The sequence below is a fragment of the Schistocerca americana genome, chromosome 1 (assembly GCF_021461395.2).
Source record: "Schistocerca americana isolate TAMUIC-IGC-003095 chromosome 1, iqSchAmer2.1, whole genome shotgun sequence".
In the NCBI taxonomy this organism is placed as follows: domain Eukaryota; kingdom Metazoa; phylum Arthropoda; class Insecta; order Orthoptera; family Acrididae; genus Schistocerca; species Schistocerca americana.
This window is the reverse complement of record NC_060119.1, coordinates 647,780,945-647,804,700: the sequence shown is the minus strand read 5'-3', so window position 1 is coordinate 647,804,700 and position 23,756 is coordinate 647,780,945. Positions and strand designations below refer to the sequence as shown.

The window sequence follows — 23,756 nt, the reverse complement described above, 5'->3', positions numbered from 1 at the left end:
CAGATTTTTTTATCCCAAAATCTGATTCTGTATCCCCTTAAGAATATGTTTCTTGTTGTTGCACACCTTATTTTTGTGTTTTGTGTTCATATGTTCTTATTAAAGAATCTTACATAATAAATTTTGTCATGTTTGTATTTATTGTAATAAAGTACATAGAATAAATTTTTTGTGTGTTTGCTTTTGTGCATCACAATCACATATAGCTGTGTCGTGAAAGTTTGAAATGTACTTTGATGTGTGTGTCCCAAAGGAAAAAAAGGCTGTGAAATGTGGGTTTGGTGTACCTTGTGTTTAAATTACCAGACCTGGTTGTAGTAGTAAATTATTTTGGCAGATACAAAGGGAGAGACACTGGGAGGAACTTAAGAGTACTAGATATGCCAAAGAAGCATTAGATTTTGGTTTTTGCTATGGAAGAAGAGAAACTGAGTTGGAGAAGTTAGGAAGTGTAGGTCAGCATTCTCTTTGCAAGTACACGGATACGCTGTTTGCTGAACACCGAAACACCAAAGATTTACATGTCCCTATCTTCACTTGAAGCTGAATATGTAGCATTGGCTGCAGTGGCAGCTGAACTTCATTGACTAATTCAACTGTTGACTTGACATGGGTCTTGAGGTCAGCCATTAAGGATTGTAGAAGACAATTATTGTTCTATGCATTTGCTTGGAAGGTGGGAGTATCGAGGAATGAGGCACGTAGATATTGAATACAGTGCTGTCAGGCTTTGCGCATAGGAATTATTATTGTTTGTTATATAAGCACAAAGGAACAACTGGCTGACCTGTTAACTAAGCTGTATCCAGTGAACAATTTGAAAAGTTGAGATATGGTTTAAATGTTCTCAGAGGAGCTCTAAATATTGTCAGAAGTTCATCAAATATTTAGTTGTTGTTACAAGTTAACTTATTTTTGTGCCCGAGGAATGCCCACAACTATCTAAATTTATCTTCTTCGTATTGCCAGGATTGGAAACATTGTACCAGTGTGAGATAAGCTACTTAAGATCAATGAGGTATGTCAGCTTAACTCATTTGTCATGTGGATTTTATGGAATTCTCCTGCATTATTTCTTCTATATTCTTTAAGGGTCTCTTCATCTTCTGGTGGGGGAGCTAAAATTATCTGTATGCTAAATTAGAGGTGTTCAGTGCATGCATCAAGCTTGGTCATTACTAATGACCTTAGTAGTTGTTTGGTAGTAGGGTAATGAGAAACATGTGGCTCAAGCACAAATACTCAAGAGTAAGGCAACTCGGTCGTACTCATAGTAGAAAGGATATTAACGAAGTGATAATGAATAAAATGCAATTAAAGCTGTGTGCATTACAAGCAACAAGCACAATACTCAGTATATGGAAGGAAAGAAGGTAGGCAGACAGTTAGGTTAGAGTTGAAGGCACATTCAACATCAGAGCAGTAAAAAATTATCTTTGGTATTTTAATGAAAAATAAAATTTAAAATATAAGATAACTGAGTTATAGAATAGTGTCATCACTAGGGCCACCCATGTTTGTATATATCTCAAGTTCGAATGTACATTTAGAAGCTGATGAGTGTCAGTTCAAGAATTTCTTTATAGGGGAGGGGGGGGGGGGGTACTTTTTTGTTCTTCCTCCTCGACTAGGCTGTGTCACTCGAACATAATTTGTGATACATTTTTTCAGTCTTTTTCTCACGGAGGGCTTGAATTCCTTGAAAGGAGGTTGAACACATGTAAGCTTGTAATGGGAATCCTGTAGCTCGTTAATGACTTTGCTTTTTAGGATGGTATGTGTATGTCCTTTCAACAATTTAAGTATTTCATTTTCATCTTCACTTCGAAATCTGGTATATTAGATGCCCACAGCAGTTGAAAAGTGTCAGCCTCCAGGCCATCTTGGCTTCTTGAAAGGTTCCAAAATTTTGCCATCCATTATATCAAGCTGATATGCAGATATAATTGCCTTGTTGCTCTTATGTAACAGCAAATTCTCAATCATCCCCCCCCCCCCCCCCTCCCCACAGCTCCTGAATGAATTGAATTTAGCATGTAGTCTACCATTGAAATTTATATTCCATTTTAACAAATTTCTCTTTATCAAAAATATTCACCTTATTACTGCCAGTCAGCATTTTATCTTTTCTGCTTCAGCCATTGGCACCTGTTGTCTGCTGACAATGACCTTGATTTACAGGTACTCATTATATTATGTTCTTATACCTTTTGATGGTGCCTGTCTCGGTGGCTGCATGATCTTTTGTACTAGTTTAGACTAACATATCTGATAATGATAGATGGGAGTTTACAAGAAAAGAAATTTTTGTGATCCAAAGACTGTTTTACCTTCTTCTTTGGCATGTGTCAAATATTTGGTGCGGCGGTACAGGTGAGCTTTCTTATTAAAAGACGGAGCTCCAAGTGTAGTCTAGTAATGACCGATAGTGTCCATTGTTCCCTTAAACAGGCTGTGGTATTTTCCTCTAAGTACCGATAAAAGCTTGTAATTCCCCACAATTGTTTGCATTCACAAGTTCTTCCTATTGCGTGATCCAAATGTAGTCATCCATTGTAAAATCAACAGATTTTCATAGTTGTTTGTATCTTTAACTAGTCTCTTTATTTAAATGTAAGCCTACCATTCATCATCAGTAAATTGTGATCTGCTCCAGGGTATGCTTTATAATCCAATATCTGATTTCAGACTCTCTGCCTGACCATGATGTAATCTAACTGGAATCTTCCATATCTCCCGGCATTTTCCAACTATACCACCTCCTCTTGAATTCTTGAACATTATTTTTCCATTTATGTAGTATAGATAATAGTTGTGATCAAAAATTAATGGGAATTTTTTAATTTCGCAGGCTTTATGCATCAGAGTTTCAATTTTTTTTATCTTGTTGGTGCACATGTTCCAGCTGTATTTATGCATTCTCACCTGTTTTGAATATTTAGTTTATTGTTGACAGTCAAAAATGTTACGTGTTTCAGATCACTCATCGAATTTTTCCTCTCGAAAAAGATGGATCAAAGAACTAGCATTAAATTTTTGTTTAAAAATGGAACAAAATGCAGCACCACATCCAAAATGTTGTTGTGGGTTTTGGTGAATCTACTATGAGTAAAAAGTGTTTACAAATGATATAAATGTTTCAAAGAGGGTCGAGGAAACGTTGCTGACAACAAAGACCGCCTTGAACGCTCTAGCACGTCAGTTGCTACGACAGTGTGGAAGAAGTAAAGAAAATGATTCTTGAAAGTCACTGAATCAACATCAGAGGGGTTTCTGATGATGTTGGCATATGCCAAGTAATTTTTTGGAGTGTTTAGGGCATGAAACGTGTAGCAGCAAAGTTTTTTCCACAGTTGTTGTAAAGTCTTCGTGTAGACAACATTCAGGAATTGCTGAATGAATTTGACAATGATCCAGACCTTGTAAAGACGGTTATAGCAAGTGACAAAACTTGGGTATATGTGTATGACATCTAAACCAAGACCCAGTTGTCTCAGTGGAAACCGACCAAAGAGCCAAGAAAAAAAAAGAAAAAAAAGATATAACATTCAATCACATGTGAAGGTTCCTCTGTTTTCTTAGAATACAGTGGGATGGTGCATCATAAGCTTCTGCCTTTGGTTGTACGGTTAATAAGGAATACTAACTGGAAGTTATGTGCTGTTCATGTGAAGCAATCTGAAGAAAACGACCAGAATTGTGGCAAAATGGGACATGAAAATTGCATGACGATAATGATCGTGTTGACACCTCGAAGTTCGTTTGTGATTTTTTAATATATAAAAAACACTGTTGTATCCTCAGCTGCTGTATTTGCTGGACATGGCACCCTGTGACTACTTTCTGTTTCTGTGGCTGAAGAGAAAAATGAAAGTACTGTGGGGGTTCTGCTACCATTGGAGAGATACAATGAGAATTTCTGAAGGAGCTGAAAACCATAGTGAAAAGTGAGTTCCAGAAATGCTTCCGAGACTGGAAAAAGCACTGGCACAAGTGTGCTATATCTGAGGGGGGATTACTTTGAAGGGGAGAAAGTTGATGTTGATGACTAAATAAATAAACTTAAAGTAAATCAGTCAAGAACTTTCCAGCGTTAACCTTTTCCATATATGTGCATTAAAAAGCTGTAGCCCACGGTCGTCTGAACATTTACTAGCGCATTGTGTAAAAATTTAAAGTAAATTGTTCAAAAACTTCGAGATTTTTGGTAACAACTTTAAACTCATACTTGTCTTTATATCCTAATATAGATGTTTGAAATCAGAACACTTGTTTTACATTATTTGCAGAAATACAGTGTGTGTGTGTTGTTGAATAACGTATTATTTTGAAAATACCTGTAGTAGACTAAGCAGATAAAAGTACATGGACAATAAAGCCAAGTGTGACTACCTAAAGAAGCTGTCTGGTGGAATGAGTTATTAAGAAAGTTGTTCAGAATGGGAATTTCATGAAGGAGATTTGCATCAAACAATTCTGGGGAAGCCAAATTAGATGTAACTGTCTAATCATAGACGGAGAGGGGGCGGTGAAGTGTCAAAACTAAAAATGCAGGTTAAACAATTTTTTGAGTATAGGGAGGGGCAAAATAACAGTTCAGAAAAACAGTCTAATCGTAAGTAGAAGAAAAAAGAAAAATACAGGGCAAACAGTTGGTTTAGTTGTGGAGTTGAAGTGCCAAGTATGGTTGAGTTAAAGAATAAAAAAAAAAATTTGAATAACATTTCTCAGAACAAAACAAATGGTTATGAATATATGCAGTTATATAATGTCATTTTCAACTAATATGGCAAGATGAGAATCACATGCTAAACTAGATCTCTGGTGCTAATGATTTATGGCACTGGGTCAAAAATTTCAGAATAAATGGGGCAACAAGTTTTTGTGTTGAAGAAATTCTCCAGCAGGTGACCTAAGAACTGTAAATGAGGAATAGATTGTGAACAACTTCCCAGTGATCAGCTAGCTTTGGTTATACCACACAGAAAGAGGCTGATAACAATATACAAAAAGCTTCCAAACGTTTATTTTGTAAATATAGTGACATAAAGGATTGAAGGTGGGAACAGGACTAGCAGAGTGTGTTCTCAAGACAACATAAGAGTTTTTCCATTCCTGCCTACAAAAAGCTAAAAGAAATTTTCAAAAAAAAAAAAAAGTCAAATATACTTAGATTTAAATGTTACCAGGGAGACCGATCAATATGCCTGGGAGAAGCAGATGTTTAAGGACCACAAAATTAAATCAGTAATCCCAGATTTGTAAACAAAAAAGAAACTGGGAACTGATTGTAGTGTAGCAGCATTCATCACACAGATAAATGACTGTATTATTCTCTTCCATGTTTACAGCCTGTTATTAGTGGGGAAATGGTGGGGGAGCTGCAGTCTAGATCAGTGGCGTGAGTTCTTGAAAATGTGGATCTTAGCATTATATGAAATCACGTTTAAAAAGTTTGTCGGAATGAGAGGTGTAGAGAAGTACTAGTTCATCATTTGCAGTGGTGTTGTTATCGTCCGCTGCTCGTGGTCGTGCGGTAGCGTTCTCGCTTCCCGCGCCCAGGTTCCCGTGTTCGATTCCCGGCGGGGTCAGGGATTTTCTCTGCCTCGTGATGACTGGGTGTTGTGTGATGTCCTTAGGTTAGTTAGGTTTAAGTAGTTCTAAGTTCTAGGGGACTGATGACCATAGATGTTAAGTCCCATAGTGCTCAGAGCCATTGGAACCATTTTTTTGTTGTTATCGTTTTTGTTGTCTGTTCATGTGTGTGCACCAAATAGGTAATTCTTAGTCTCCTTTTCTACATCAGAAGATGATGTAGTTAATTCACGGGTGTGCGCGTGCGTGCGTGTGTAATGAGTAAGACATGTAGACAGAATTTAAGTTTTCATCTGTTGTTGTAGAAATGCTGCTTTTCAGAGCTGTTAATGTTTTTTTGTTCTGTTTTCCAGGAGGACAGCACCCATGAAAAGGATTCAAAAGGCAAGTTACATTGCTTTTTTTATTTTTTAATTTTTTAAAGTATACCCATAAAGCATTAATTCTTCTCATGTTCCTCCTACTTACAAGCAAACATACCCCTCCCCCCCCCCCCCCCCCTACACACACGCACGCACACGCACACGCGCGCGCGTGTACGTGTATAGAGGGTGTAACAAAAAGACACGGCCAAACTTACACAGAACATTCCACATGTTATAGGGACATGGGTTCAGAAACACTTCATTTCCATGTTAGTGCTTAGTCACTAAAACTCTTCAACAACATCATCGACAACATAACGAAAGCTCATTTGTGGTCAGAAGCACATATGCAGTAAAGAGCAATTTTTAAATAACCACTTACAGAAGTGTATCTGTACAGGAAAATAAGCTGAAGATATTGCTTGCACACACTGTTCATGGTATGGAAACAGAAGGTTCTACATCTACATGAATACTCTGCAATTCACAGTTAGTGGTTTACAAACAATTTACTTAACCACCTTCAAACTATTTCTGTACTGTTCTGCTCAAATAGTGCACTTGAAAAACGAACACTTCAGTCTTTCCTTGCCAGCTCCGATTTTTTTCTGATTTATTTGAAATGATTATCTGTCCCTATATAGATGGACACCAACAGAATATTTTCACATTTGGGGAAGAAAGTTGGTGATTGAAATCTCATGAAACGATCCTGATGCAATAAAAAAAAGTTTGTTTTAATTATGTCACTCCACCTTGCATATCCTATCACAGATACGATATGCAAGTTACACAATAATACAAAATTAACTGCCCTTCCTTGAACTACTTTGATGTCCTCCATCAGTCCTGTCTGAAGCAGACCTCTAGAAAAGGATAGACAAGCATAGTACAGGAAGTCTCGTCAGTACACTTACTAACAGTCTGCAAAAATGCAGTAGTAGATGTAGTGGCCATATTGCACTCACGACTTCAAATTGTCGTAGCTGTACCGTTTATTGAATAGCTGCCTTGCGTGTTTGGATTATAATTTTCAAAGGCTGTTAGGAAAATATACACAGTATCATTAGTAAAACAAAGGGTTACATTGAATCCACAGAAGAACTGTAGCATCATGGAGGGCTTGCATGTATAAAAGCCATTTATATTAAAAACACAGGATATACTAAATGTACGATTATGTAGTACCTAATAGTCTGTTGTGAGAAACAGTCTAGTGGTAACTAATTCCTGGTACTGCGTGTGGTATTTAAGTGAAGTATGCTACTGAGGGTGTTACAGTAGCACTATGTCAACCATTTACGCATAGTAACTTAACAGATATGTGTATTGAAGTAAAATTAATGTGTGTATTAAAGTAAAACTAATAGACAGTCCTATTACAATTGTTCAAGCAACTAACTGCACTGTTAAACATACATGTGCCATAAACTTAACAGCAAGATAGATGGCATTGCTTATGAAAAAAGTATTCCAGCATACCTACAGTTCACAAGCGTGTCTCCTAGGCTGCATTATTGTGTCCAGGTTTTGTGGCTTTACAGTTGTAATTTGTTTAAACAACGGAAAATCTAGGATGGAATGCAACAATATTATGTAAAGGATAGTTGCTACACACAATATAGTGGAGTGCATTTGCATCAAAACGTGAGCATATGGCCAACAAGCCGCAGCCCCACCCCCCCACGCTCCAGTGTGCGCACACATATGCGCGCGCGCACACATATGCGCGCTCACACACATGCGAACGCGCGCGCGCGCGCCCACACACACACACACACACACACACACACACACACACACACACACACACACACACACATGAACGCGGGCGTGCGCGCGCGCGCGCACACACACACACACACACACACACACACACACACACACACACACACACACACACATATGAACGCGGGCGTGCGCGCGCGCGCGCGCACACACACACACCTGAACGCGGGCGTACGCTCGCGCACACACACACATGAACGCGGGCGCGCACACACATGAACGCGGGCGCGCGCGCGCGCGCACACACATGAACGCGGGCGCGCGCGCACACACATGAACGCGGGCGCGCGCGCACACACATGAACGCGGGCGCGCGCGCACACACATGAACGCGGGCGCGCGCGCACACACATGAACGCGGGCGCGCGCGCACACACATGAACGCGGGCGCGCGCGCACACACATGAACGCGGGCGCGCGCGCGCACACACACACATGAACGCGGGCGCGCGCGCTCACACACACACACACACACACACACACACACACACACACACACACATGAACGCGGGCGCGCGCGCGCTCACACACACACACACACACACACATGCACGCGCGCCCGCACACACATGCACGCGCGCCCGCACACACATGCACGCGCGCCCGCACACACATGCACGCGCGCCCGCACACACATGCACGCGCGCCCGCACACACATGCACGCGCGCCCGCACACACATGCACGCGCGCCCGCACACACATGCACGCGCGCCCGCACACACATGCACGCGCGCCCGCACACACATGCACGCGCGCCCGCACACACATGCACGCGCGCCCGCACACACATGCACGCGCGCCCGCACACACATGCACGCGCGCCCGCACACACATGCACGCGCGCCCGCACACACATGCACGCGCGCCCGCACACACATGCACGCGCGCCCGCACACACATGCACGCGCGCCCGCACACACATGCACGCGCGCCCGCACACACATGCACACGCGCCCGCACACACATGCACGCGCGCCCGCACACACACACATATGCGCGTGTGCGCCCGCACACACGCGCGCACACGCACACACCACAGTCTCAGTGGCCGAGGCTGTGGTCACGTGAGCAAGTTCTGCAAGTGGTTTGCCCCTCCCTCATGTCACTGACAATGGCTGAGACTGGTTGTGCGTGCATCTTACTTTCCGAAATCTTTTTATTTTGCCTATCTACAACTCAGCATCTCCACTATGTGGTGAGTAGCAACTGTCCTTTTCATGATACTGCCTGGTCTATTTTATTATTTCATATATGTTGTCCTTTTATTATCTGTCATGCACGTTTGTGGATGTATTTCGAATATGTATAAATTCAGAATGTATTCATGAGCTGTTCTAAATCATACGCATGTTGAAAATATTTTTCGTATGCAACATTGTCTATTTTGCTTTGAAGTATAGCATTTATGTGTTTAACAGTGTAGTTATTGTTTGGACAGTTGTAAAATGACAATCTATTATTATTATTATTATTATTATTACTCTATTTTTAATTTCGGTGTAATTTATTATACATTTCTATAAATATACTGTATGTAAATGGTTGACATATTGCTATCTAGCACCCCCTTGTAGCTGACTTTAAAACAGCCTTTGAAAATGATGTAGAATCTAAACGCGTAATGCAGCTATTCAGTGCAGTGTGGCTAAAACAGTTTGAAATTTTTAGTAGGCCTGCTGCATCTTCCAAGTGTTCTGCCATTAAATTACTGTCTGGCCAGCTTTGCCTGAAACATTATCTATTTGATCATTCCAATTTGTTGTTCATAATCACAATCCATAAGTATTTAGTTGAATTCACAGCCTTTAGATTTGTGTGATTAACAAAAATGTGGTGGATTCCTTTCAACAGTTAGGTGGACAACTTAACACGTTTCATTATTTAGAGTCAGTTGCCACTGACCAACCTTTTCATGGAAAGGTACGCAGAGGAGGCACTTGCATCAGCCACTTACCAACCCAAGTGCGTTCTTAGGTATGTTGATGACACTCTTGTCATTTGGCCCCATGGTAGGGAGAAGCTAGATGACTTTTTGGAACATCTAAATTCACGCCACCCAAGTATAAAATTTACTATGGAGCTAGAGAAAGATGGACAACTCCCATTCCTGGATGTCCTGGTTAAGAGGAAGGCAGATGGCACTTTGGGGCACAGTGTGTATCGTAAGCCCACCCACACTGACTTATACCTTCAAGCCAGTAGCTGCCACCACCCGGCAAAGAAGAATGGAGTCTTGAAAACATTAGTTCACAGGGCTCGAGCTCTGTCAGATACGGAAAGTCTGGCCACAGAGATAGAACATCTACAGCTGGTGTTCAGCAGAAACGGATACTCCTCCACGGACATCCAAAGGGCACTTTGTACTACCAGTCAACCACAGGGTACACAAGAGGAGCTAGAGGAGGCTAAGAAGGTGGCATACCTGCCATATGCTGGACCTATTTCTGCAAAGATCAGCAGAATTCTTTCAAAATATGATATAAAGAGTATCTTCTGTCCACCCTCCAAAATTGGGACCATGCTAGGGAGTGTGAAGGACAACCTGGGGCTACGTAAACCAGGCATTTACAACATCCCATACCAGTGTGGAAAGTCATACATTGGCCAGACAACCAGGACGGTGGACGTCGGGTGCAAAGAACACCGGAGGCACACCACTCGGACAGGCAACAAAATCTGCCATAGTGGAGCACTGTCTGGAGCTTGGCCACTCAATGGACTATAACAACAACAAAATTGTGACACAGACGCCAAGATTTTGGGACAGTGTCATAAAGGAGGCCATACAGATCAAGGTCACAGACAACCTAATAAACCGAGACAGCGGTTACCAGCTCAGCTCGGCGTGGAGTCCGGCTCTGGAGCTTGGGGCTCGACGAAATGAACCAACAAACTCCTCAAGAAGTAGTAACAGTGCAGGAGTAGGGCCAGGTGGGTGCAGACCGCGAATGCAACTCCTGACGCAGGACGAGCCTCTGACAGCCGCCACGACCGCAGATGATGGATGAGCCGAGCACAGACGACCGTCGGAGCACCAGGGAAGTGCCAACACCGCAGGATTAGCGCCAGGCGGGCGCGGACCACGAACGGAACGCCACATGTGGGTCCGGCCCCGGACAACTGCCACAACCACAGATGGTGGACGAGCCGAGCGCGGACGTCCGTGTGAGCAACAGGGAGGGGTAAAAACCTCAGGAGCAGAACCTGGTCGGCGCGGACCGCGAATGGAACGCCCGACACATGACAGGCCTCAGAGAGCTGCCACAGATGGCGCCAAAGTCGGGCGCAGACGTCCGAGGGAACACCGGGGAAGAGACAACACCTTACAAGCAGCGCCAGGCAGGCGCAGACGGCAGAGAGAACACCCAGCGCCCTCTGGGCATAAATACTGGACAAGATCCTCCAACACGGCAGTCTCAGGCAGCACCTGAAGAAGGCAACGAGTTACATGGGCGAAATATTGTGTCAGAGCGACACAAACATCTGGCAGTAGACCCGATTACTCCACATGTCACCATACATATATCTTGTCCAAATCATTCTGAAATCGTTTTTATCATCTGAATGATGGTAAATGACAGCATCATATGCAAACAATGTAAGATAACTGCTCAAATTGTCTCGTAATTCATGTATATAGGTCAGGAACAGATGATGGGCTGTAACACTTCTGGGGATTGCCAGACATCATTTCTGTTTGACTAAATGTCTCTCGATCAGTTACAGCAAACTGTGATCGTTCTGGAAATCGTAGATCCAGTCTCACACAATTAGAAGTCACTTATGAGGAATGGTGTCAAAAGCCTTATGGAAATCTAAAAATACAGAATCAATTTGAGGTCCCCTGTCAATAGCACAAGAACAATATTTTCCAAATCTGTGCTGGCTGTGTGGCAATAGATTGTTTTCCTAGAGTCAATGCATAGTGTTTGAACATAGTATATGTTCCAAAATCCTTACTGCAAGTTGATGCTAGCAATACGAGTCTGTAATGTAGTGGATTACTCATATCTCCTCTCTTGAGTATTGGTGTGACCTTGGGCAACTTTCCAATCTGTTGATACAAATCTTTCATTGAGTGAGTGGTTTTATGATAGCCAAGTATGGATCTACTATATCAACATACTCCAAAAGGAACCTAATTGATGTAAATTTTGGACCAGAGGACGTGCCTTTATTAAAAGATTTAAGTTGCTTCGTTACTCTTCATTCGAATTCTGGAACATTTAATTGGTCTTCTTTGGTGAGGTAATATTGGAAAGCCGTGTTCAGTAACTCCGCTTAAGTGGCACTGTCATTGCTAACATTACCATTGCTATCACACAGTGAATATAGTGTGTGTGTTCTGTCGCTGATGTACTTTACATATGATTCAATAACTATCACAAGCATCTCACATTGAAGTCTGCACTAAATTTTGAGCTTCAGGAAAATGTCTACAATGTTGGAGATTTTGTGTTCTTTTAAATTTATTTCTTTTTCTGTTGCTTCCACAACAGTGTTCCCACCTGTTTTGTGTGCCATGGGGCATACCATATGTTGTTAATGTATTTGGTATATATCTCTCTTGCTGTTGATACAATTTCTTTGAATTTAAGCCACATATACTCTGTCCTTACATAGTCAGTTTGAAAGGAGTAGAGACACACTCTTAGGCAGATGTCAAGTAGAATTTTTATTTACTTTTCTAAATAGATATATTTTGCAATTATGTTACAATATTCACTCTAATTAAAATGACCTTGTGGTCACTAATCCCTGTATGTCAGGATGCTCCTTATTTGCTCCGGATTATTTGTTTCCAGGAGGTAGTATTTTTTGCAACCATTTACACTTCAACCGGCTGTGTGAACTAATTGTTCAAAATATTTTTTGGAGAAAGCATTCAGTAAAATTTCTGGCAATCATTTGTGCCTACCACCAGCTTTGAACATGAATTTTCGCAGAGGTATTGAGGGTATGTTGAAGTCACCGCCCATTATAATTGTGAGTAGCGTACTATTTGGAATGAGGCTGAAGTTTTCTCTGAACTTCTCAGCAGCTTTATCATATGAGCTGGTGGTCGCTAAAAGGAACCAATCAGTAACTTATTCCAGTTGTCAAGTGTATCCTCTACCTATACTAACTCCAAGGAACTATCAACTTCAATTTCACGAAAAGGTAAAATACTTTTGACAGCACTAAACATTCCATCACCAGCTGTATTTAATCTATCCTTTCTGAACACTGTAGGGCCTTTGCAAAAGTTTCAGCTGAACTTATCTCTCGCTTTAGCCAGCTTTCAGTACCAATGATGATTTGAGCTTCACTGCTTTCTACTGGCACCTGGAACTTGGGCTCTTTCCCACCAGCTATGACAGTTTACAACAATAATGCAAATTGTTGCTAAAAACAAAGGGCAAAGTCCCCTCCACGCAGGCCCTGTTTACGTGTGTTGCTGCATCCTGTGTGTGGTGGACTGTAGGATCTGCAGTTTACACAGTGACAGAACTGTCTGAGCTTCTGATTCAGACCCTCCACTCAGTTCTGCCCAAAACCAGAGAAAATCTCATCCAGTCCAAAGTGACACACATTGTTATTACCAACATTAGCCACCCCCTTCAGTTTGTTGCACATTGTCCTCTTTTTGGTGTTTAGAACCCCCTGTTCCACATCTGGGACGACTCCCCCCTCCAGCAGGCACACAGAGTGCAACTGGTCTTCTTCCCTTCCTTGGCAGCCATATCCCTAATCCCTCGGGAACCATCACTAGCTCCCAATTACCAGTAATTCCATCCTCAGAGACTGCCCAGATCTTATAGGTCCAAAGGTTTCCCTTGAAACAGTGCAAGCAACTGCATCTGGCGCAGTTCCTTGTCAGACACAGTAGTGCCTGAAACCTCTTCATGAAATGATCCGAGGGGCCCTTTAATTGGCCTCCCAGGAAGTCTTTCATTGACACACCTTGGAATGACCTCCCACTTGACCACAGGTGAAGGGTCACCCTCAGTGCAAGCAGTAACTGTTTGGTGGACAAGTGATCGTTCTGGACATCCCTTGGATCACCACATGTGCGCCCCCCCCCCCCCACCTCCATCCCACCGCCTTCACCCCCCTCCTCACACACAAAGATGCTTATTGGCCTCAAGCTGTGTGAGCATAGGCAGCACCACCTGGAGCTGTGAGCAAAGGGTGACCAATTCAGCTCGCATCTGAATACTGCAATCAGTCCCTACCCATACTAAAGACAGTGGAAGTCTACACTACAAGATTATTAAAATGCAGAACTTGACCGATAAATATACAAACATGCAAGAAATTTAAGAATTTAGACTAAAAAGGACACATGAAGATCAAAATAAATCACTTCTTATGAAAAGCTGTGTCATCTCAGAAGCAGATTGGTGGACTCTGATGCATTGCTGCGATAGAAGCTCCCACCTTACTGCCGTGTAGCTCTCTCCAGATGGCCATGTAGTGAACACTACTTACTGCATTTAGATACTATGGTTGTCATACATGACAAGAAGTACTTCCTCTTCTACTTTAGGTGTCCTCGTCTTGGGCCTCTTCTAGTTGTGACTTGTAAGCTTGAATGTCCCATGTCTTCTAAGTTGGGAAACAGTTGCTTCAAACTTCTTCCAGCCAGGACCTTGTCGTTCGGGAAATATCTCCCGATAGAAATGTTGCCACATGCTAATCCATTCAGCAAATAGACATACCAACTCCTTATTTGAGTAAATGTCCACCACACTGGAGTAGAACCCAAGTGTTTGAGCAACACTGAACAGTTAATGCTAGATGCTTGGTGCCAATAGAGTAGTGTAGTTGGGGGACATGTCAACACAAGCAATGAAGTTAGTCACATGTTAACGTAACTTTGTTCAGTTGAAACAACACACACAGGCGATGAAACTAAGAATTACAACTTACTGTGAACTCTAACCAAACCTAATCAAGCAGGCATTATGAACATTTCATGTAAGGATATGTAATGTGCATTTGTGCGTTTTTCAAGATTAGTGTAATTATGAAGATAAATAAAAAAACGAGCTGTTACATGGAAATAAGCGTTTCTGGATCCATGTCCATCCAACAGATTTTACCCCTTCTGTGTTTGAGGAATGTTTTCTGAAAGTAAGGTAAATATGAGTATTCTATCAGAGACAACATTACAAAGAACATAGAATACTAGAATAAGGCATTGTGTTCATCCACCCAGCACTTCCTTCTCCAGTCATATCAAAGCCTTACCCCACCCCGCCAGACATCTGGCTACGTGGAAAAGCAACCAAGCCATACGCCAACTCTGTTGCAATCACTGCAAAATGTTTTATGTCACTGCAACAACCAACCAGCTGTCCATCAGAATGAAAGGCACCTCCCAAACTGTGGCCAAGATCAAAGTAGAGCTCCCGGTGGCACAAAATGCAGCTCAACACAGCCGTCAGGAGATTTCCCTCCATCACAACTTCTTTGATCTCCAGAGATGGGAATTATCCTCGCAACACGTCCTCTGCTCCTGGAACCATCCTGGCCTCAGTTTGCATTAATGGAAAGTCCACACACGCTCCACCCAATAATTTGCCCTTCCCTTCTCCCTCTCCCCTCTTTCTCCCTCCCTCTCCCCTCCCCTCTTTCTCCCTCCCTCTCCCCTCTCCCTCCCTCTCCCCTCTCCCTCCCTCTCCCCTCCCTCTCCCCTCTTTCTCCCTCCCTCTCCCCTCTTTCTCCCTCCCTCTCCCCTCTTTCTCCCTCCCTCTCCCCTCTTTCTCCCTCCCTCTCCCCTCTTTCTCCCTCCCTCTCCCCTCTTTCTCCCTCCCTCTCCCCTCTTTCTCCCTCCCTCTCCCCTCTTTCTCCCTCCCTCTCCCCTCTTTCTCCCTCCCTCTCCCTCTACTTCTCCCTCCCTCTCCCTCTACTTCTCCCTCCCTCTCCCTCTCTTTCTCCCTCCCTCTCGCCACCCCCTCTTTCTCCCCTCCCTCTCCCCACCCCCTCTTTCTCCCCTCCCTCTCCCCACCCCCTCTTTCTCCCCTCCCTCTCCCCACCCCCTCTTTCTCCCCTCCCTCTCCCCACCCCCTCTTTCTCCCCTCCCTCTCCCCACCCCCTCTTTCTCCCCTCCCTCTCCCTCTCTTTCTCCCTCCCTCTCCCCACCCCCTCTTTCTCCCCTCCCTCTCCCCACCCCCTCTTTCTCCCCTCCCTCTCCCCACCCCCTCTTTCTCCCCTCCCTCTCCCCACCCCCTCTTTCTCCTTTATCCCCTCTTTCTCCTTTATCCCCTCTTTCTCCCCTCTTTCTCCTTTATCCCCTCTTTCTCCCCTCTTTCTCCTTTATCCCCTCTTTCTCCCCTCTTTCTCCTTTATCCCCTCTTTCTCCCCTCTTTCTCCTTTATCCCCTCTTTCTCCCCTCTTTCTCCTTTATCCCCTCTTTTTACCTCCGCACTTTCTCTCCATCTTGCACTGCCTATTTCACCCCCTCGGTCCTCCCTCTTCTTTCTCTCCCCTCTATCTTCCACCTCTCCCTCTCTCAATTGAATGATTTTAATAACTTTAGTGTCATTGTGGTGCAAAGTTAAGTGTGGTCTGTTTTATTTAGCAATTTAGTATGCAATCTTAATTTTTTAGGAGGAAATAGTTCCAGTTTTTTCATACAAAAAGGAAGATATTCTTAGAAAGTCACGAAGAACATGATACCCAAGGGGTTCAGCCATGCATCTTCGGATTTTATACTGAAAGTCTGTCATAGAGACAAATCTTGAAAAAAATTTGTCATGAATAAATAAAACAGAAGCCAGTTACAAAGTTTACTATAGAATGATAAAATACCACCCGACTTTAGTCAGTTTGCTAAATTTTCTTTTCTAAATGTTCAGTCAGTATTACGAATTTGAATAAAATGTTTCAAGACACTGGTTATTCCTGTTTAGTTGTCATGGTCATGGTCACAACAGTAAATTTAAATAAATATGATGGTATAAGTTACATTCTGTGAAGTTCAAACAATAGTTTCTTCGCCAAAATCCCAGTTTCCATGCTTATAAAATTTATTGTGGTTTGTTTCTGATTAAGGATAGATTGCTACGTGCCATATAGAAACTGTGCCCTCAAAAGAAAAAGCACACACACACACACACACACACACACACACACACACACACACACACACACAGAGACAGAGACAGAGACAGAGAGAGAGATAGAGAGAGAGAGAGAGAGAGAGAGTATGTCATCTCGGGGAGCTGTCCCCACTCCATCTTGGATTTTACATTGTTTGTTTTATTTCTGATTAATGTAGCCTATAAGATATGTTTAGTAGCTACTGTCTGTTGTTGTTAGGGGTTAGCATCCCTAAAATATTTAATAAGGCTTCTCTTTTTAATAGAGGCTACCACAGCCTACAATCGTGAAAATGCTTCTGCAGTAGAAGAGAGAAAATTGGAATCCCATAATGAAGAGTCTAAAAAGCCCGTTACAGCTGAGGAAAAGAAGAAATCTGATGTTGAACAAAAGAAAGAGAAAGCAGAGAAACTTAAAAGGTACTGTTTCACTTTTCATGAAATGAAGACGGTGTCTTGATGAAAAATTGACATCAGTGAATGTGGTCAAAGCTCCAAAAGTAATCCCTGATAAGGAACTGTCTAATGTATGGGAATTTCAGACATGTAAAATGGGGTGAATCTGATTGAACTTGTTACTGACATAAATTTCTGTTATAATGTCAGATGTCATAACAAAAAGTGGTCTCATGTACAAGGTTCTGTGATTTCAAAGTATTTGTAACACATTTGAAGTCTTCATTCTTAACTGGAGGTACATGAGCTATACTCCATTATGGTTCATGTTTATTTTTTGAAAGTACTGGGTTCTCTTGATCAACCAAGCTGTCCTATAAACCATAAATTTTAGTAGTGACATGTCAAAATTAAATGGGGTGAAATACTGTTCAATTTATTTTTTTTACTTTGGAAATGCTCACCTATGACAAACTGTTGCTCCTGGGGCAGTATAATGATTCCTCACGACAGCTAAACTAACATGTCACTGATTTTAATTGTGCAATATGTATCACTTTGTAAGTGATCAGCCCCAACTGTTTTCTCTTGGCACTGTAATTTTCCTTTAAAATTATTTGGGGCAATTATGAAGTGGTAGTGCAATATAGGAAATGTTTGGAATCACAGTGCCGGCCGCGGTGGTCTAGCGGTTCTAGGCGCTCAGTCCGGAACCGCACGACTGCTACGGTCGCAGGTTCGAATCCTGCCTTGGGCATGGATGTTTGTGATGTCCTTAGGTTAGTTAGGTTTAAATAGTTCTAAGTTCTAGGGGACTGATGACCACAGATGTTAAGTCCCATAGTGCTCAGAACCATTTGAACCATTTGGAATCACAGTCATAACATGCATGGAAACGTTTTTACACGCCCCTCCCCTCATGGGCATTTCTGGGAAACACTACAGAAATATGAAAATGAACAGTTGATAAATGGTCCTTAAATCAAGATAATTTTGAATGTTGAAGTTTGTTGTATCAAGACTTAATTATGTTAATGGAAAAATAATTCAAGGGGTAAAGGTAAGAGTTCACCGGGTAGTAGATGACGAGTTGTTAAGAGGCACATAAACAGAACAGAGGGAATACCTTGCCTCTAACTTCAACTTGTGACGTTACCATTTGTTTTCTGCTGAGTAGTTGCTCTCACTAGCATTCCATATGAGCAAAACAGTTGTGACTTTACCCGATGTTGCTCATATGAGAAATTGGACAAAGCACAGGTGTGTGTGTCTAAAAAACGAATAGGTCGATGTAGACATAGGTTCAAGCCATACATGTCTGGTTTCATGCCCAGCAGCTAACTTGCTGCAAGTAATAATCTGTAGCTGTGATCCAGTGTCAGATAGTCTGTGCATTGGCTAGAATAGCGAATTAATAAAATACACTGATATAAAACATAAAAGATAACTGTATAATGTAATTAAAAGGGTTCTATTCTAACATCTGTAATTGATGTAGATGACAGAAAATTACGTTGAATAATGGTTATTTAAGATAACGCATCTCAAAGAAATGGAAAGTGGGTCCTACAATATCCAATTAAAATACTAGCAGAAAATGACCAAATCAAATGCAGTGAAGTTACATTGAGAGTAGCAGATTCCTGAAGCTAAATAGTCTTCCAAGATACACGAAAGCTAATTCATTTCATGATCACAATAGTTGCAATAGTTACAAGTTCAAAATAGTTCGTGATTCGCATATTAACTTGATACAAAGAATGTTAACTCATGCTGTCTGTTCTCAGTTCCATAATGCAAACAGAAAAAGTTATGTGTATCCTACACTGGATCACTTTCTGACTTCTCAAAATATAAAGTCCCTTCAGAAGTGGCAGTTATTTGCCACCTAGAATCAATCGTGTAAATGATCGAATAACACCCACCACCACAAGCAGGTCTGCCTTCTTCCAGAACACGTGTAAAAGTGTCTGGAATAGCTTCCTTGATTTGTTCCCTCGAAAAGAGTGTGTCTGTCCACTTGACTCCAGTGATGGTCCGCCACTTCTTGTTCAGAAGTTTAGACATGATTTGATCACTTCCCACCCTAAATTAATATATTACAACATTATTTAAATCAAGAAATGTTATAAAAATCCAGTCATACTCAGATCACGTACAGAAAATATAAATAAAGGTTTGCTCACAAATAAATAAGATACTCTTGTTGCAAATGTGCACTCACATTAAAACACTAAAGATTGTTGTTAAATATTATTTAAACATTTATTTAGGCTTGCGTGACAGAAGGGTCTTGTGGCACTCTTTTACAGTGGTGGAGTCAGGTAACACATGTGATAGACCACTTCTTACATCACCACGATTTTCTATTAGCGGTTGTAGTGTGACACAATAGGAATAAAGTCATTATTTAAATAAAAACATGGTCATTAAATAAATTCACAAGTATGACACGATATGAAGTACTCATTCTGCATTCATTGTGTTATTGTTGAGAATACAGTATTCTGACAAACATTTCCAAATTAAAAATTTGAGTCAATAAGTAATATAAAAATGAGTGGCTTTTAGGAATGATAGCTATAGTGCAGTGCTACCATATGAAGTGCTTAAAAGTTGTTAATTCAGAGATTCATTGTGAAAGTATTTAGTCATTGAGGAATATTAACGTCTGTAAATTTTAAGGTATTGAATGGGCCTCATTTTTCTAGGATCGCTTATGTATTCAGATTTTCTTTAATATTTGTCTGGCAATTATTGTAGAATTTCAAAGAGCTGTAAGAAGCTATTATTTCAGTATTTCTGACAATACACCATTGCTGGAGCACAGCTGACCCTCTTAAGCGTTTGGCACAGTGTCCAAATTCCCTGTACTGGGATTTTCCCAAATTCCAGGCATGCTGCTCATCTTCGTATCCAGCCAGCCTGTACTGGTTGCTGCAGCTTGCCGGGCTGTGGCACTTCGGCTGAGGCAGCCACACCATACTCTGAGCCCCAGGCCCACACAAGCAAATTCACCTTACCTCCTACCAACTCGGGGCAACCGAATTACTCGCCCACATGCACTCCTTTCCCAGGAATACAAACTTCTGCCAGAAGGAAACAACAGCAATCCTGCACAAAAGGCTGCAAAACTGTCATGACGACTAGCAGTGATCGCCTGACAAGGCATATGCCAGCATTCTCTGCCATAGGGATTCTATCCCAGAAATCCAGAATAACCTCAGATCCCTACCCAAATCTCGAGGCCAATCCCAGAATGTCTCTCCTGAACCCATCTCGTCCTCACTCCAGCAACTCCATATACGTAGCTGTCTTCTACAGGTGCTAGATGACCCATTGTAACTGGTTCTGTGTTCTCACTGAAGAAATGTAGACTCTCGTTGACCGATGCCAGTCAACCACTTGTCTGAAACATAGTCTCTCACAGCAAAGGATGAACCATTTCTTCCAGTGACTTTCAACCATCCTCTTCCTATTACCATCTGGATCCCAATACACCAGCATTCCCCATGCCCACGGCCTTGACACTATCGACTGCTCTCTCCCCCATTGTCCTTCTGATTCGAAACAACCATCTCATAACTTCTACAGCTAACTTCAGCATAGTTATAGCTACTACTCTTTAAATGGGATGGTGTACAAGCCATCCTTTACCAGCGTGTTAATGGGTTATCTAGACAAAACGTCTGTTGCCACCCAAAATCCCAAACATCTTGTCTCGTTCCTTCACAATCAAGACCCAGGGCAAAGACGTATTCTCATTCCTCCTCTTACCAGTTTCACCCAATCCTCCACAAGCAAATGTGCTACCTTCCCGGACGTTGACCTGCACCTCTCTATCTCAATCGAAAAACCTGCCCGTATCTAGCCTCTTAACTTATTTTAGCTGTCGTCCCTTTCGCAATTAATATCATGTATTCAGTCATCTTGTGGACAGCACATCTGCGGTTATGAGCAGTCCTTCGCACAATATATTGAAGGGCTTACTAAGCCCTTCATGGATGGGCATTATATCCCCCCCCCCCCCCCCACACACACACACACACACACACACACACACCTCTACCTTCTATCAGCTGTAAGTACCAGTGGCAAAAGTTAAATTCCTATCACTCTATATCAACCAAGGCTGGAACAACTGAACCATCTGAACCATTTCCCTTGCCAGGACCTAGACAGTTAATCATTGTGCACAGAAATGAACATTCTATCTACAATCCTTTCCACCTCTCCCAAAGTGATTTCTGCTGCTCAGTCAATCTATGCAACAACCTGGTCTATCCTTAAGCCACATGCAGTCTCAATCCCTGACCACATGGGGAATACCCCTGTGGATAACAAAGGTGCAAGACCTATCTGATGTACCCACTGAGCACATTCTACTCCAGTCCTGTCGTGGGCTTTTCTGTTCTGTCGGAGAATGAATAGCCCCACCAAACAATCGCTAAGAGCTGAGTTGACTACCCATTGATTGAACAGACTACAGAGAATTAACTTGCTAGATTTCAGCAGTTGCTTCCCAACTGTGCAGTCTGGATTCCTATCCGTAATATCAGCTTCTCTGAATTACATATGACAAAATGCCCCCCAATACTGTAGTCATCCTGGTGATGATCTCAGTTAGACCTCACCCCACATCTACCTGAATCCCTGTCCCAGGACCTTGATTTCACTCATCCTGCTCCCACCCCATTTTCCTCTCTCTGCCCTTCCTCTGTTCTATCCACCCCTCCCATGCCATTCCCCGTGCCTGCTGCCATAACAAGCTCGCCATTGCTGCATTCTTATCCCATTCACCTGCTGCCTTTCCCAGTCATTCCTTCCCTGCTCTTCACCCTCTAGAGTGTGCATTCTAAACTATGGAAAGGATTCATCCATAGGCTTCATTAATATGTCACATCAACAATGAAAATCTTAGACTAGTAGCAGTTGATTTTTATGAAGGAAACTGAAATAAATTGAGATGATGGTATTGGAGTCATTTTGGGATTTATTGAATGATCTGAAAATCATAAGTCTCAATGGTTTAACATTATGAACTTGTACTATGTGGGAGGTTTGTTCAACTTTTGTGTTCATGACATTGTGAGTAAAATTGGTTTTAATGTGAGTAAAATTGGTTTTAAGTTTGTGGCATTATGGGATTGTTACATACTAGGATGTCAACATTCAAAGAAAATTTGCAGTTGTATAAAAAGCTCCTGTTTCCCATATCATAAGATTTTGTGTCTGCTAGTTGGCAGGTAATGCTAGTAACATTTAAGAAAAGACCTTGGTTGTGCTGGCTGTTTCAGCATGTGAAAAATTAATAAAAACAAGAATTCTCTCTGTAGGGAGGTAGGCAAAGTAAATCTGAAAGATTTCTTGCAGTTGTGAGTATGCAGAGAACAGATGGTCGGTCATGGCAACTAAAAACACATAGTGGCATGTCTTCAGCTTTCAGTAGATAATTTTATATTACCAAAATTAAAATGAATAAATGAATTGCTTTCTTATTCAATTTCAAAGATGAACGATATAATGACTGCAAGTTTATTGTCAGCACTTTTTTTATAAAGTGGGGTACGTAGTTCATTTTTGTAGGTGTCTCTCATTCTCATCCCTTTAGCAAGATATGTGATATTAGGCTTATCTTTGACAATTGTATTTTTTTCTGTTTTATCTAATGCAGTATTTACTTCACATGTTCTGAGTGCAGTTACTTGTGAGCTGTTTTGGTTTGTTACAGCAGTGCCACCACCGGGAGTGATCAGAAGCAGACTAAAGATGACAAAGGTTTGTCCATCAGTTTTCTATGGCTTGATGAAATATGTTTGTTTACAAAACCATCAAATAATTCTTTCCACAGGCTCCATTAATATCATAACACCTTAGTAAAGGTTAGATTTTTAAGCTTTGTTCAATTGATATGTGTTCTACCCAGTAACCCCCACCCCCCCCTCTCTCTCTCTCTCTCTCTCTCTCTCTCTCTCTCTCTCTCTCTCTCTCTCTCTCTCTCTCTCTCTCTCTCTTTCTCTCTCTCGCTGGGTACAGTGATGGACTTATCTTATGGGGTGAGTGGTGCGAAAATGTAATGCACTCAGAACAATGAGTAACATGATTGTTTTGGTGGTGCCGGAGTTATGATTTGGAGAAAGATAATGTTACATGGATGTACTGCCGTACAGCTCTTTGAACATGATACACTCACCAGTCAACTTTGTGATCCTGTGCTCCTTCCCCCCTGCGGGTTCGGGGGTAAGAATAGGCCCGCGGTATTCCTGCCTGTCGTACGAGGCGACTAAAAGGAGTCTCAAACGTTTCAGCCTTATGTGATGGTCCCCTGTCGGGTTTGACCTCCATATCTCAAAATTTTTCCGAAGAGTGAGCCGATTGGGGAAGGGCGCCTTACTTGGTGCATTGTGTCCATCTTGTGTTGAGAACTTTCGCCAGCTTATTCGTCGTTGCATTGCAGTCCTGCCCGCTCTCCATCTCTTGGACATGGATACACTCCTGCGTGCAATTTCTGCCAAGCAATGTGCA

General features: G+C 42.1%; 1 protein-coding gene across 2 annotated transcripts in view; it reads left to right on the top strand.

Moving 5' to 3' along the window:
• The window catches only part of LOC124607891 (scaffold attachment factor B2-like), a 211,848-nt gene that overhangs the window by 104,567 nt on the left and 83,525 nt on the right, over nucleotides 1-23,756 (top strand). Inside the window, exons 5-7 of one of the 2 annotated variants that reach the window (XM_047139942.1) lie at nucleotides 5,949-5,979; nucleotides 17,102-17,255; nucleotides 22,966-23,009. In XM_047139942.1, the coding sequence (XP_046995898.1) occupies nucleotides 5,949-5,979; nucleotides 17,102-17,255; nucleotides 22,966-23,009 (229 nt within the window). Of the gene's footprint in view, nucleotides 1-5,948; nucleotides 5,980-17,101; nucleotides 17,256-22,962; nucleotides 23,010-23,756 lie in introns of both variants that reach the window. The other variant, XM_047139941.1, reaches the window with a different exon arrangement.